General features: G+C 42.5%; 1 protein-coding gene across 6 annotated transcripts in view; it reads right to left on the reverse strand.

Moving 5' to 3' along the window:
- Positions 1-582: 582 nt before the first annotated feature.
- Positions 583-16,273, reverse strand: part of LOC121292712 (prostaglandin E2 receptor EP2 subtype-like) — a 33,102-nt gene continuing 17,411 nt past the window's right edge. The window contains exons 1-3 of one of the 6 annotated variants that reach the window (XM_041215020.1): positions 9,824-9,958; positions 7,840-8,698; positions 583-2,283 (exon numbers count right to left, since the gene is read on the reverse strand). In XM_041215020.1, coding sequence (XP_041070954.1) covers positions 2,023-2,283; positions 7,840-8,640 — 1,062 coding nt within the window. In that variant the 5' untranslated portion in view covers positions 8,641-8,698; positions 9,824-9,958 and the 3' untranslated portion in view covers positions 583-2,022. Of the gene's footprint in view, positions 2,284-7,839; positions 9,124-9,823; positions 9,959-16,273 lie in introns of those variants that run through there. The other 5 variants (XM_041215017.1, XM_041215019.1, XM_041215018.1 and 2 more) reach the window with 5 other exon arrangements.

Raw genomic sequence — 16,273 nt, forward strand, 5'->3', positions numbered from 1 at the left:
ACTCAGCCAATGACAGCTGCGGGTCAAATAGTATCCAAAGCAGCCAATCAGCAGTGGCGGTGGGGCCAGGTAGGAGGAGAAAGGAAATATCTGTACTGGATTCCAGACATGCAAAAGCGATTAGGGAGAGGAAATGGACGTCAGAAAAACATTGGCAAAGGTTAAAATTCTGCCCAAAGCCAGAAAAGTCTCATCCCAGCCTTTATAAAATTCCATTACTTTTCAATTACTTTTCTGGAAAATTTCAGCCTGGAAAAGTCATTTACAAATTCCATGACTTTTCCAGGTTTTTCCATGACTCACAGGAACTCTGTAAAATGTTTCTTTCTGTTTTAGGAGTGTTCTAGAAACTTTTATTGTGCTAATTGAGCTTTCCATTGCTGCATTAATTTGTGATGTTACAACATGTGAAATTGATGGGCAAAAAAAGATCAATTGGTTCATCAAGTCTGCCTCATGCTATGATGAGCATCATGACAAAAAAACTTCCCTTCCTCCCTTTAGTTCCCATAGCACCACTTCAGGAATGAAATCTCATGGGAGAGGGAAACAAAAGAGAAAAAAAACACAAGACCCTGCATGTTTATGGAAAGATTCTTTGCAACACATTAGAAAGGTTCCATCACACAGTGTACAACCAAAAATAGAAATATATATTCACAATGCAATTTGCATCATGTATATTAATGAAACTTAAGGCTTAAGTTGATAGACCTGTAGCATTCATACTTGAATTTGTAATTTGATGTATTACTAGTAGTGTGCATGTACAGTTTGCAATAACTTTATGTGTAGCTTTATATTTGAAACATTTTGAGATACATATATGAGGGCTTATTCCATCAGTTGGTTCCAAAAGCAACTGATCCATAAATTAGCTCTATGCTTTACAATTACAGTGCAAAATTAAGCTGCATTATCACCAATGAAAATCTATTCAAAATTCCTGCATATTTCTGGATGTACCGTGTCATACTGTGTACAATGTTCAAAATCAACTGCAAAGCTACAGATTCGAAAGGAAGCATGTAGATGTCTTATTATCCTGCTGAACATTTGTAAAACAGGACAGAAACAAGATCAATAACTTCTTAATTTAAAAAATACACAATGTAAGTCAATTTTTGACTGAGTGAAAGACAGGGTTTTAACCATATGATACAAGAAGGAATCAATGCTAAACATAAAATGTACTTTTAGTAGATCAGAAGACACTTTTTGGAAACATATTTAGTTGGCCCGATGGCTCTATTGCAGAACATTTGAATTCTAACTGATGTGTCCAAGTTCATTTTCCAGCTATGTCTGATAATGGACATTGGTAGAGAATTATCAGCTGTTCAATTAGCTTCCTTTGGGACAATTTTGTGAATCTGTCCCAGCACAAACATCCATTAATTAATTATGAATCATAATGTATATCATCCTGTTTTCTCAACACAGACAACAGCTTGGTGACAGTAGTCAGTCTTAATGTGGGGGTTAGTTTAAAACACAGAATAAATAATTATTCTTATTTTGGTCATAAAGTTTGGTAAACATCCAGATTTTAACTTGAGTATCCTTATATAACAGACCTAATGAAATGCACCTCTATATATTTAACTGGAAGCAAAACTGCATACAGCAGCAATACACCAAACAACCTTGTGGGCAGGTTAAATATTTTTGAAAGGCTGAAAAATTAGAAGTATGTAGAAAAATATTAATTTAAATATTATCTACTATTCTATTCTGAAATTAAAATTATAAACATCACAGTACTTTTCCAAATATCTGAAAAATCAGAAACATAAATATGATGTTTGACAGTCAGTGTCTGTATGGTCATCAGAACTAAGTCCTCTGTACAGCTTCTTCTCCTGCTCATTCTCCTATAAAACGTCCTCTTACTCAGTGTAACAATCAGAAAGCAAAATGCTTTGCCAACTCCCACCCTGTGCCACAGAGTGTACCTTTTGGTCTAACAGGTTGAATGGTGACTGCCACATTTCAGGAAAATCTTCTAAACAGTAAGAAGTATCAGGACTGTGTGTTCCAAAGTGACTTTTGTTTGAACATTTCAGTCCTTATGGAAGATGTAGCCTGTAGTCTGGAGCTTTTAGAAACAATTTTACAGCACAGTATCTTGGACACCATCTTTTTAACCTTAGATGTATTTAGAATAATAAAAACCCATGGATCAATTATTGAATTAAATGACAAGCATCGGAGAGCTTGAAGGTCAGCATTATGGTCGTGGTACTTGTCGTTTTTATAAATTGCCCCGAAGTATGCACGAACCTAGAATAAATATAAAGAGATCAAACATAGAATTACATAAAATAAACAATACAGAAACAGGCCAGCTCTTGAGCCTCCTTCCATTCTCCCTCATTTACCCCCTGCCTTGTATGATTACCTAGCTTTAATATATCTGTACTATTCACCTCAGCTACTCCCTGTGCTAGTGAGTTCCACATTCTCACCACTCTCTGGGTGAAGCATTTTCTTCTGAACTCCCTACTTGATTCCTAGGTTACTATCTTATATTTGTTCTTCTTCATAATTTTAAATACCTCTATTAACTTACTCCTCAGCCTTCTCTTTTCAAGAGGAAAGAGACAGTCATTTGTATGCCTGATACCAGATGCCTGAAGCAACTGCTCTACTCAGAACTTAGTTGCGGCAGGATACTCCCAGGACAGCAGAAATACTTTAGGGATGTCCTCAAAGCATTCCTGAAGAGGTCAAACATCCTTGCAGACTCGTGAGAGTTCCTGAGTTGTAATTGGCCAAAATGGTGAAGGTTCATTCAGGAAAGTACCAAACACGTTGAGGCTTTGTGGGGAACCACAGAGATGAAGTTGAGGCATCAGAGAGTGCACACAAGCCTCCCAACAACTCATCTATCTGACTCTTCAAGCGCCATCTGCCCCACATGCGGCAGATCATGCAGTGGACTTATCAGCCATCTCAGAACAGGAGTGGAAGCAAGTTATCCTCAATTCCAACGGACTGTTAAGAAACCTGACAGTTCTGGTACTGCCCTAACTTGTTACTGTTTAAAATAAGCTGAAAATACAAAAACCTTAATATTATGTTTCATAGTTGTTTATATTGGATTTTAAAACCAGTCTTTAAGGGCACCGATGTGCAAATCTTATTTTTTTTTTAAATGCGAGCAATTTGTTTTCTCTTCATTAAAATATTTTCTTACACTGTGGATTTAAAAGGCAACCTATCATCTGGCAGTAATTTCATGTTGTTACAGTTGGATGTTGCATTTGAATAGATAGTAGAAAAATAAAAAAAATAGCCAAAATTACTACTTTTACACTTTTCAATTAACTAAGTTGCATGGTAATTTATTTTAAACAATCATTCAGCCAGCTTTAGGACCTGCAAGAATGAACAAAACTCTACCATTCTGACTTGCATTCAAATTTATAAAGCCTGTTTCAGGATCGTGGAGATGATAATAGATGATGTGGAGGCTCAGACATTCAGCATGTTCAAAGCAGAAGTATATGGATTTCTAGATACCAACATTAAGGGATATGGGAAAGTTCTGGACAATGGCGTTGAGGTAGAAGATCGGCCAACATCTAGTTAAATGGCAGAGCAGGCTCAAGGGGCCAAATAGCTTCTTCATGCTCCTATGTTCCTATGATGTCATAGAAATGCTGTACATACATTGGCAACTACATAAATTAATTTTATGACTGACAATGATTCTTCTGTCCTCATGTGAAATGAACATCATACATGAAGATATCATTTAAATTACTAAAAAGTATAACCTTATTCAGAAGCTTAACATTTCCATCCTTAAATTTTCAACCATTTTAAAGGTATATATAGTTAAGTAATATTAATAGTGTTATAATTATGAGGTTTATATGATTGTTATCTTTTGGGAGTGTATTTTTAAATTTAGGGCAAAATGAAGGGGGTCATGTGACCTGTTCTGAAGTCTGCTGAACAGTAAGCCTGGGTGGTTTGATTGTTAGCCTTCAAAGGAAAATTTAGGGGAAAAAGTTGCAAGGTATTTACACTTGGAGACAATGGCAGCAGCTCGTGTGTTAACAATGGACACTATGACTCTCCCAGTCCCATAAAGATGTTAAAAGTTATAAAGAGTTGTGCTGTAAACTGTCCATTTACTTCAAAGATGAAAGAGAGTTGGAGATCAAGGATAGCTAATTAGCAGTTCTATCCATAGACAAGTCAATATATTTCACATTGCCATGGGTAGAGTGCGGAGGAAAGCATTGTTGAGATCAGTTACAGGCTTCCCTACAAATCAACGAATATCACAAGACAGACAGTAGTTCTATGTGGTCAGCAGAGGTGAAGATTTGTGAGCTACCACAGCTGAATGCAGGAGGGAGATGGTCTCTATTTGAAGACCCACATCCTGCAGCCATCTAGGCCCTGGAAGAAGCGCCAGAACTGATGGTGAAGACACTCTTCAAAAATTGAGGAAAGCGCCTGGATAGAGTAACTCGAAGTTGCTACTTAGGAAATGAGGACACAGGAACCCATTGGAAGCCAGGAGCAATGTGGACTGTATGTTATAAGGACTGTAATACTGTGCAGAGTACAATGGGTTATAAGTATAAAAGGGGAATGTTCCTTTCTGTAGTTTAAAGTATAAGTTGCCTACAAAAAGAAAGTAGTGTTTAGTCAATAATGCTTTTTTTATTATTCATTCATGGGATGTGGGCTTCGCTGGTGGGCCAGCATTTATTGCCCATCCCTAGATGCCCTTGAGAAGGTGGTGAGCTGCCTTCTTGAACCGCTGCAGTCCATGTGGTGTAGGTACACCCACAGTGCTGTTAGAGAGGGAGTTCCAGGATTTTGACCCAGCAACAGTGAAGGAACGTGATATATTTCCAAGTCAGGATGGTGAGTGACTTGGAGGGGAACTCCCAGGTAGTGTTGTTCCCATCTATCTGCTGCCCTTGTCCTTCTAGGCGATAGTGGTCATGGGTTTGGAAGATGCTGTCCAAGGAGCTTTGGTAAATTCCTGCAGTGCATCTTGTAGATGGTACACACTGCTGCTACTGTGGGTCGGTGGTGGAGTGTGTGAATGTTTGTGGACATGCTGCCACTCAAGTGGACTGCTTTGTCCTCAACGGTGTCCAGCTTCTTCAGTGTTGTAGAAGCTGCACTCATCCAGGCAAGTGGAGAATATTCCATCACACTCCTGACTTGTGCCTTCTAGACGGTGGACAGGCTTTGGGGAGTCAGGAGGTGAGTTATTCATCACACAATTCCTAGCCTCTGACCTGCTCTTGTAGCCACAATATTTATATGGCTAATCCAGTTCAGTATCTAGTCAATGGTAATCCCCAGGATGGTGGTAGTGGGGGATTCAGTGATGGTAATGCCATTGAACAAAGGACGATGGTTGGATTTTGACTTGTTGGAGATGGTCATTGCCTAACACTTGTGTGGCGTGAATGTTACGTGCCACTTGTCAGCCCAAGCCTGGATATTGACCAGGTCTTGCTGCATTTGGACATGGACTGCTTCAGTATCTGAGGAGTCGCGAATGGTGCTTAACATTGTGCAATCATCAGCGAACATCCCCATTTCTGACCTTATGATGGAAGAAAGGTAATTAATGAAGCAGCTGAAGGTGTTTGGACCTAGGACACTATCCTGAGGAACTCCTTCAGTGATGTCCTGGAGCTGAGATGACTGACCTCCAACAACCACAACCATCGTCCTTTGTGCTAGGAATGACACCAACCAGTGGAGAGTTTTCCCCCTGATTCCCATTGACTCCAGTATTGCTAGGGCTCCTTGATGCCACACTCAGTCAAATGCTGCCTTGATATCAAGGGCAGTCACTCTCACCTTACCTTGGGAGTTCAGCTCTTTTGTCCATGTTTGAACCAAGGCTGTAATGAGGTCAGGAGCTGAGTGGCTCTGGCAAAACCCAAACTGGGCATCAGTGAGCAGGTTATTGCTAAGCAAGTGCTGCTTGATAGTTCTGTTGACGACCCCTTCCATTACTTTACTGATGATGGATTGTAGACTGATGGGGCAGTAATTGGCTGGGTTGGATTTGTCCTGCTTTTTGTGTACAGGATATACCTCAGCAATCTTCCACATAGCTGGGCACATGCCAGTGTTTTAGCTGTTCTGGAACAGCTTGGCTAGGGGCGCCGCAAGTTCTGGAGCACAAGAGTGCTCCTCAGTGCTAAGTTTTTCCAGGTATTTTTGTTTCTGTTGAGGCTTTATAAGGCTCTGGTCAGACCACACTTAGAATATTATGAGCAATTTTGGGCCCCGTATCTCAGGAAGGATGTGCTGGCCCTGGAGAGGGTCCAGAGGAGGTTCACGAGAATGATCCCAGGAATGAAAGGCTTAACATATGAGGAACGTTTGAGGACTCTGGGTCTATACTCAATGGAGTTTAGAAGGACGAGGGGGGATCTGATTGAAACTTACAGAATACTGAAAGGGCTGGATAGAATGGATGTGGGGAAGATGTTTCCATTAGTAGGAGAGATTAGGACCTGAGGGCACAGCCTCAGAGTGAAGGGAAGATCTTTTAGAACAGAGATGAGCAGAAACTTCGTTAGCCAGAGAGTGGTGAATCTATGGAATTCATTGCCACAGAAGGCTGTGGAGGCCAGGTCATTGAATGTATTTAAGACAGAGATAATTAGGTTCTTGATTGGTAAGGGGATCAAAGGTTACGGGGAGAAGGCGGGAAAATGGGGTTGAGAAACTTATCAGCCATGACTGAATTGTGGAGCAGACTCGATGGGCCGAATGGCCTAATTTCTGCTCCTATGTCTTATGGTCTTATGTTCCTATGATCCTATGATGTCATGGACATTCCTCATAATTTTAACTCAACCACATTAACTACCCATCTGGTTCACTAATGTCCTTTAGGGAAGGAAATCTTACCTGGTCTGGCCTACATGTGACTCCAGACCCCAGCAATGTGGTTGACTCTTAAATGCCCTCTGATCAAGGGCAATTAGGGAAGGGTAATAAATGCTAACCAGGGCAGCAATGCCCACATCCCATGAACAAATAAACAATAATAAAATCCTGAATTAATAAAAGTGTGTGTAACTGAGAATCAGAAAATGTCAAGTTGAACAAATTTAATGTATATGGTACATGTAAAATTCTACTTTTGTATGAATTTTAAAATATCTGACATGTTGTTATCAGGGGTGAATATAAAGTACACTGGTTTGTTTATAATTTCGGCTAATATTTTTTGTCATTGGCATTATGATTAGATTATAGTTTCTTTTTTTACTCCTTAAATATTCTATCCTTCCTTGATTGTATTAACCTATACTGGGGACATCTCCTTAGGTGTCAGCTGCTCTCCACTCCACCCCAACCCCCCCACCCCCCCCCCCCCCCCCCACCCTGCCACCCCCTCTCTTTCCAAAAACTACTGAGTAAGTTTGGTAAATGGATGGTAATTGACTCTCTGGGTTGCTATGACAAGCTGGTCTGAAACACAGAGCCTGGTGGGTTGGATCATGCCACGCTCTACTAAAATTCCCACTGATTAAGTCAAACTATAGGAGTTGTATTGACTTTACCTTTCCTTCCTATGGTTAATACAATTCTGGAACAGAGCTTTGGGAGACACATTTGCACGTTTTTATGAAAACTCCCACAGCCCTCAATAAAAGCACATTTTCTTTTTGCTCGTCCCACTGCTTTCTTACGTCCAACCTAATATGTAAGCAAAACCCACACTCGTTGGTTCATTTACTTTCTTGCTCCCATTAGGTGCCTCAAGAGAAAAGCCACACGCCAAGTTCAAAAAATGCCATGGGGAGATTAGACAGATGGACTGGCACTCACCGTGAGGGGCACAGAACAGGCAACGAAAGTAATTGTCATTATGGCTAAAAGAATGAGATGATCCACTTCTTCCGATTGAGAAACCCGATCGTTTCTTGTGTGGGATACCCTCGAGCATTTCCGTGTCCTTTGCTTCTGGTACATGCGGCAGAGGCTGACAATAACGGAGACGTTGCACAGTAAGATGGAAACGATCAGCACCTTCATCAGCACGGCATAGGACAAGGAATAAACGCGGTGCTTCATCGGCAGCAACTGGACTTCCATCTTGATGAAGCACCAGGTTCCGGGGCAGTACTGAGTGTTCACACCAAAGCCCAGCAGCGGCAGTGAGCAGAACAAGGTGCAGAAGATGCAGATGATCGGGATGGCGATCAGGCCACAGCGCTTGCTGGTGTGCCGCCTGTAGAAGTATGGGCAGCTGATGGACAGACAGCGCTCCAGGGCCATGGCGAACAGGATGAACATGGAGGTGAGCCCGAAGAAAGCCATGGCGAAGGCGCAGTAGTCACACAGGTTGAGCTCCTTCAGCGAGTGCCTCTTGCCGTAAGCGGTCAGGACAACGGGGCTGATGAGCAGGGTCCCCATGAGGTCGGTGACAATCAGGCTGCTCACCAAGATGTGGAACAACGACACTTTACTCCGGTTGCCCCTCTTGTGGACCCCCAGCACGATCAGCGCCAGCACGTTGCCCAACACGCCAGCGGCGAACATCACAGCGCTGACCGCTGGCCCGGCGTCCGCGCTGATGCTCGTGTTGTTCTCGCAGCTCTCGTTGCCCACGGCGGTGTCGTTTGCCATACCGAAAGACAGGGAGGCAGAGGAAGGGTTGAGTCTTTCCCAATCACCAGGAATGTCTCTGATCAAAAAAAAACCACACATACACGGCAGGTTAATGCCTACCTCAAACAATGCGGCATGGCGAAAGAGAGATGAAGTACTCCATACCTGAAGCCACATGTGGCTATATATTCCGCCACCGACCCTCTGTCCCGTTTTGAGGGTTGGCCTGTCATCAGGTTAACTCCTACATACCAAAACCTCTCCACCTCAAAAAAACCCGCGCTCACTCTGGCAACACGAGATGCTCCCTCACCCTGATTGCCCCTCAGTCAGTACCTTCCCCGTCTCAAGTCTTCTGCCAAGTCTTCACTGAGAGGTCAGGGAGCTGCCAAGTTTAATCTTGAGGTTGGAGAAACTGCTGGATATGTGGGAGGAACAGGATGTGAGTAGTAACCCGCACTGAAGAAAACACATCCTCTGTTCAGGCACCAAATCGTGAAAAGGCAGGGTGACAAACAATTCCCTGTATTAGCCACATACCTAAAAGCTGATTTTATACTGTGACAAGTATTTCCGTGTGTGTTATGAATGTCACGCCTGCTATGAAAAGGTAGACAAATAATATATAGAAAGAGCAATTACCTCAACTTAACCCAGAAGAGAAAACAGTTCAACAGCTGAAGCAGCCATCAACCCAGAACTGAAACCCGTTGAAAACCTTTGACCACAGATGCGGCAGCTGTCATTTCCCAATTGGAAACAGCTGGGGCCGTCGGTTGATTGTTGCCATTTGGAAACAGTCATCACTGGTTGGCTCCTCCATCCCCATCCCCATCCCCATCTGTAAAACCTGTTATTTTTGCTTATCCAGGTTGAGCCCAATTTATGAAAGGTAATTAGCGAACCCACGTCTTGTGCATCAGCACGATGATGTGTGCAATCGGGAATTACCCAGTGAAGAAACTGAAAGACTTACTGTAACTGTAAAGTTCAAACTTTTATTGGAAAAACACAATTAAATTAAACATTACATAGCAAATAAAGAATTCGTCCTCTGGCTCTGGGCAGAATCCCAGAGTCATTTGGGGATCTCAGTGCAACCCAACAATCTGTTAATAAAATCAGGGACGGATCAATATCCCATATCTAAAGACGGAAAGTATCACATATTTCAATAGATTAGTTGTTAAGGTTCAGTTACCAGTGAATTGACACTGAGCAGGTTTACCACTGCAATCGGTACTGTTGTCTCGATCTACTTCTACAAGCATTTAAAAACATACGAAATAGGAGCAGAAATTCGGCCCCTTAAGCCTGCTCTGCCATTCAATGAGATCATGGCTGATCTGTTTGTATTTTGAGTTCTATATTCCTATCAACACCCGACAACTTTGGATTCCCTTGCCTAAAAAGAATCTACCTCTGCCTTAAAAATGTTCAGTGACCTCACTTCCACTGCATTCTGAGGCAGAGTTCCAAAGTTGCACAATCCTCTGAGAGAGAAAAAAATTCTCATCTCTAATTTTAAAATAGTGCCCCTTACTTCTGGACTCACCCACAAGAGGAAACATACATTCCACTTCCACCTTGTCATTACCGTTCAGGATCTTATATAGTCAATCAAGTCATCCCTCACTCTTCTAAACCCCAGTGGAAACAAGCCCAGATGGTCCAACCTATCCTCATAAGACAACCCACTTACTCCAGGTATCAATCTGGTAACCCTCCTCTGAACTGTCTCCAATGCATTTACATCTTTCCCTAAATAAGGAGACCAAAACTGCATGCACTATTTGAGATGCAGTCTCACCAATGCCCTGTATAATTGAAGCATTACATCCTTACTTTTATGTTCAATTCCTCTTGCAATAAAATATAGCATTCCATTAGCCTTCTTGATTAGATGCTGCATACTGACATGTTGTGACTCATGCACGAGAACACCTAGATTCCTCTACACCACGGAATTCTGTGGTCATTCTTTGTTTAAGTAATACTCTGCTTTTTATTCTCCTGCCAAAGTAAAAACTTCACATTTTCCCACAGTATACTACGTCTTCCAGATTTTTGCCCACTCACTCAACTTATGCATGTTGTAAGGAACATATCTTTTTATTTTCTGTTGGACTGTGGATTAAAATTACAATGGCTGCAGTTTGAAAGATATATCCACTAGAACAGGATGAGAGATACATACAATGTTGCAGTCCTGAAACAGAGCGTGCCATGAAAGACAGGATGGTGCCAGAAAGGAGTCCTGGGCCAAGGGAACTGCCTGGAAAAAACATTTTAATTGGCTCTTGACCAGGTGACCAGGGTTTGTGTGAAAGCTGTGCAGCAGCATAGCTCCCAGCCTGAAAGGAAAAAGATCTAAAATCTCTCTCTCCTGTGTGTATAAGATTCCAGTAATTCCATAATAATACCTAGCTGGCTTTTTCTCTTCATATCTCTATAACCTGCTTTCTCTCTATGAAACTCCCCATCAAGAGGCAAAGGGGAAACTGTTAGAGACATTGAAAGGCAAGTGCTCAACCAGTAAACTAAATACTGAAAGTGCTGGAAGACCACCTCATTTCATCAAGAAGAACTGAAAGGAATTTGAAAGACATTGATCAAAATCAACTCATCAAATCCTGTACTCTGGAATCGGTGCTATTGAACTGTTTTATCACGCCCTTAAAATCTATGTTTTTGTGTGTCTTGTATGTTTGTGTTTAGGGATTTAAGAAGGGGTAGAGCTTAGGTTATAGAGTTAGAAATTAGCAGTTCATATTCCTTTTTGCCACTGGTTAATGACAGATTGTTCAATAAATGGTTATTTATTTATTAAGTTTACAAACCTGGTGCTTGTATTGTGTTATCCTAAATTAAACAGGTGGAATTGGGGCAATCTGGTAGTTTGATCAAACTTTTCACATTTGTTGCGGTTTGGGGAACAGTGGGGCTTGATATTATAGTGCGCTATCCCCAGTGAGTTGTGACAAAGTTTGGGTCTCAGGTCTGGGATATTTTGGAACAAAAGACAATGATGATTTGGGTGTAGTACGTAATAAAAGCCAAAAGGAAACACCAGATTTGTACTGTTAAAAATAAGATGGCACTGGAAACTGCTAAAGCTTTCCTCCAAGTGGAAGAGACGTTCTTGATGATTTTCGAAGGGATCCCAAAGGCCAGGTTAATCGAATTGACAAGTAAATTAAAAGAAGGATTGCCTGCCAAAGCTAGGAAGGCAGAGATAATTGAATAGATGGCACAGCCTTTGAAATTGGAAGGAATACCCAAGAGACTGAGTTCTCCAAGGGGTGATTCATTAGAATGGTCTCAAATTAGTTGCAAATAAAAAAAATTGGAACTAAAAGCAGCAGAAAAAGAAAGAGCAGGGAAAGAAAAAGAAAAGGAGAGGGAGCATTCCAAATGGAAAAGGCAGACAAGGAAAGAGAAAGGACACTTCAAAGGGAGTCAGAAATGGCAAAGTTAGAAAAGAAGAAACAGAAAAAGAAAGAGAATTTCAGCTTGAAATGCCAATAGTTAAAAAAGAGATGCCAGAAGATGAGGCAGGACTTATTTCCAGATCAGAACCCAGTGGGGAGATGTTTAAATTTGTACAAGCTCTTCCAAAATTTGAGGAAAGGGATGTTGAAGCATTCTTTATTCAATTTTTATCTTTGAGAAGGTAGCTAAACAGTTGAACTGGCCAAAGGAAAACTGGACATTGCCCATGCAGAGCAAATTGACTGATGGAGCACAGGAAATTTATGCTTCACTTTCAGTGGAGGTCTCTAGGGATTATGATGTGGGAAAAGGCCATTTGAGTGCCATTTGGGTTGGTCCCTGAAGCATACAAACAAAAGTTTAGACATTTAAGGAAACAGTCTGGGCAAACTTACATTGAATTTGAAAGGATTAAGCAAAGTAGTTTTGACAGGTGGATGTGAGCATTAGGAGCTGAAGCTACCTATAAAGTTCTCAGAGAGACAATTCTCTTGGAAGAATTTAAAAACTCCCTATCTTCTGCAATAACAACCCATGTTGAAGACCAAAGGATTGCAATTGCTAGACTAGACAGTAATGGTTGATGATTATGAGCTAATCCATAAAACTAAACCATTTTTCCATCACCCCCGTAAATTTGAAAAGGATAGAAAGTGGGAGAATGAAAGGAAGGCAAGTAGCCAGGGTAAAGAATGGATAGCTGGGAATATCTTGAGATCTCCTCCCCAGATCAGGAAGTAAGGAACTGAGGGTGGAGGTGAAACTCAAAGGCTAAGTGTTTCCATTGTGATAAAGGGGAAACATTTGTTCAGAATGCTGGAAGTTGCGAGGGAAGCCCATGGGACTCATTGGAGTTCATAAGAGTGCGTCCAAAAAGCGAACTGACAAAGAAAATCCAACGGATCAAATTGTAGCTTTAACTACAAATAAGGGTCTGGAGGTAAGCACTGCTGTGAATGCAGGTGAAATGAATAAGATAGATGAGAGTTTTTGTCTAAAGAAAGGATAACTGGGGCTTGATATTACAGTGCACTATCCCCAGTGAGTCATGACAATATCCATCTGCAAACTCCTTATGTCTTCTTCACAACATACTTTCCTACCTATCTTTGCATAGTATGCAAATTTAGCTACCATGCCTTTGCTCCCCTCATCTAAGTCATTGATATAAATTGTAAAAAGTTGAGGCCCCAGCACAGAGCCCTGCGGGACTCCACTAGTCACATCCTGCCAATCAGACAAAGAACCATTTATGCACACTCTCTGTCTTTTGCCAGCCAACCAATTCTCTATTCTGGCTCATAGCTACAATTCAGGCGATGCTCTGAAAGCCATTTAAGGTTAATTACCTTGCCATACAGGTTGTTAGGTGTGTCTCCAAGGCTTGGAAGCATTTGGGGGTGAATGCTTTGATGTTGTTTTGGTGCTGCCATGATGAAAAATCATTTAGTGCCATTCTGGGAGGCCATTGGGCTAAAGCAAATTAATGCATCAATTTCCCCTTTGATGCTGCTTTAGTCACAGAATAAATGAGTCACTTGATTCTGTGTCACAATTTCATTTTGTAGCTTTACATTCTGAGCTTCCGGCAGCTCTGTTCTCCAGTATAGTGCTACCCTCTCTTCCTCCAGGCTTTCAATCTAATGGGACAAGGATGCCCTATCTTCTCTTACCATCCTCATCTCCTTATACCTCTTTCAAAGCTGTAATTGTTTGAGGGGGGAGGGCCTTAGGTACCTCCTGGGGCCTGGAGGTTTCTTCCTGCTCCTGGGGCCAGGAAACCTGCGCCAGCATCCGAATCACATGCTCCTTTTCTCCAACTGCCATCCAAACGCTCCTGATGGTGGTGAGCTGACTGCCTCACCACTCCTTCATTCAAGCAGACTCTTCTAGAGAGAAATAGGCATTTAGAAAGTCACAGCCATCATATGCTTTCATTTTAGTTCTCAAAGACTATTTGCGAAGGAGAATCAAGATATCTAGAGAACAAATACCCCAGCAATGTTTGCATCCTCCTGTGCCCTCTTCTCTCTCATCAGACCCACGTGAAGGGACATTGTCACCCCTGCTGTGTGCCTCAACAGCGATGTTGAGAACCCTTGGCAACCTTGACTCTTGCACCACTACCCAACTCATGATCTCCTGATGGGTCTGTAGAGAGCAAAACATTGGGAATTCAAATTCAGTTTGACTGAATTATTTTTAGATTCACCTTTCAGCCCAGGGCATCACATTTCCAGGCATATTCTTTCAATATAAGAACAAATGTTGAGGTTTCCAAAAACTGCCCCTTACAGGGAAGAATCTCATCTTTGAGATTACGATGTGATCCATATCTGAACTTCGTAGTAAAGTATTGCACCTGAGAGAGAGAGATGGGGTGAGAGAGAGAGAGAGAGATGGGGAGAGAGAGGACAGGAGTGAGAGAGATAGGGAGAGATATGTAGGGGAAGGGAAGAGTGAGTGTGAGAGTGGGGGAGAGAGAGAGGGGGAGAGAGAATGGGAGGAAGGGGGAGAGAAGGGAGAGAGGAAGACAATTCTGTCTTAAAGCTTAATGCACTAACCTTTTGTAAAAACCTGATCCAATTGCAATAATCCATGGATAGTCTAGCTAAGGTTAAGTTTGTGGCAGCATATTTCAGACAAAATGCTTCAATTTTTACTGAATATTATTTTAAAAACCAGGCCAGAGCTGCAATCCAGCGGCCACATGGCATAGACAGGAAGGAGCACTAGTGCATTGTGGGAAATGGGACAGGGGTCAGGGTCCTGAGAAACTGCACAAACTAATGGGGACTTGAGTTCTCCTATGCCTACATACCCAGCTGCTATTGTGCTGTGTCAATTGAATTAATTGGTTTGAAGGTGGAGGCAGCCAAACTGTGCTGGAAACAAATAAGGGAAACTTTGTCCGGGGGTGGTGAGGAGATGCTGCTGTTGATACTGATGACCGGGAAGGCAGGGAATTTGTGGAACCAGTTGGGCCCCATCCACGCCCCTGGCATGCCACACATCCCGTGCCCCTGGGCCTGCCAAACACCATGCTCTCCCGGGCCTGCCAGACATCCTGCACCCTCAGGGCTGCAAGAACTCCCCCTACCTGTACCCCATCCCCCATGCTCTCCCAGGCTTGCCAGACCCCACAACCCCCCTTGGATCCCCCCAGTATTCCCAAGCTTGCTGGAGCCCCTGCACTCCTGTCCCCCATGGCCTCCCCCACCCTGGACCAACCACACTCTCATCCCCAATGACCTGCTGGACCCCCACACACCCCCGGATCCCCGCCTTCGTGCCCTCTGGCCTGTCAGACCGCCCAACCCCATGCCTGCTGTTTGTGACACAGGACAGCAATGTTAATTCCAGGACAATCCCCTTAAATACAGGACAGTTGATCACCCTTGGTGGAGGCTCGGGAAAGAGTCTGCAATCTGATATCACAGAACTACCAGGCAAAATTCGATAACCGGCACATGGGCAAGGGTATACAAACTCTGTCTAATCCGATAACACACATGAGTGGGGAACGCTAGTCTGATCAGAATATGTGACACATGGGATGTAGGGGACCATATGGAGAATAACAGTGTCTAGAGTTCATCCTGTTAGTTCCCAGTTAAGTCAACTGTTCCAAGCAAATTGCAATTGGCCACAGCCAAAATCACTGACAAAGTCAGACACCAACTGATTTACAGTTGTAGGGTTGAGGGATGGAGATGGTCTTCATTGATCAGAAGTTAACTGGACCAGATATATAATCACTGTGGATACAAGAGCTAATCAAAGGTTGGTTTTCTGTGATGGATAACTCAGCAAAGCCTTTCCATCACCTATGACGCACAAGTGAGAAGTGTGATAGAACATGTTCCACTTGCCTCAATGAGTGCATCTCCAATACTCCCTAAAAGCTCGACACCAACCAGGACAAATCAGCCTGCTTAATTGACACCCAATCCACAGGTTAAACATTCACTCCCCTCATCATCAGTTCACAGTGGGTGTTGTGTGTACCATCTGCAAGATGGACTGCATCAACTCCTTCATTTGGGGTTTGTTTGGTAAATTTGCTTATTTTGGTTTATGGACCCCCAAGTGGATTGCAACAGTCACATGTTAGAGTCTGCAGTTTACCTATCCTAGTGCTCCTACAAAATGTTTCTTC

This window comes from Carcharodon carcharias, chromosome 20, assembly GCF_017639515.1.
Source record: "Carcharodon carcharias isolate sCarCar2 chromosome 20, sCarCar2.pri, whole genome shotgun sequence".
In the NCBI taxonomy this organism is placed as follows: domain Eukaryota; kingdom Metazoa; phylum Chordata; class Chondrichthyes; order Lamniformes; family Lamnidae; genus Carcharodon; species Carcharodon carcharias.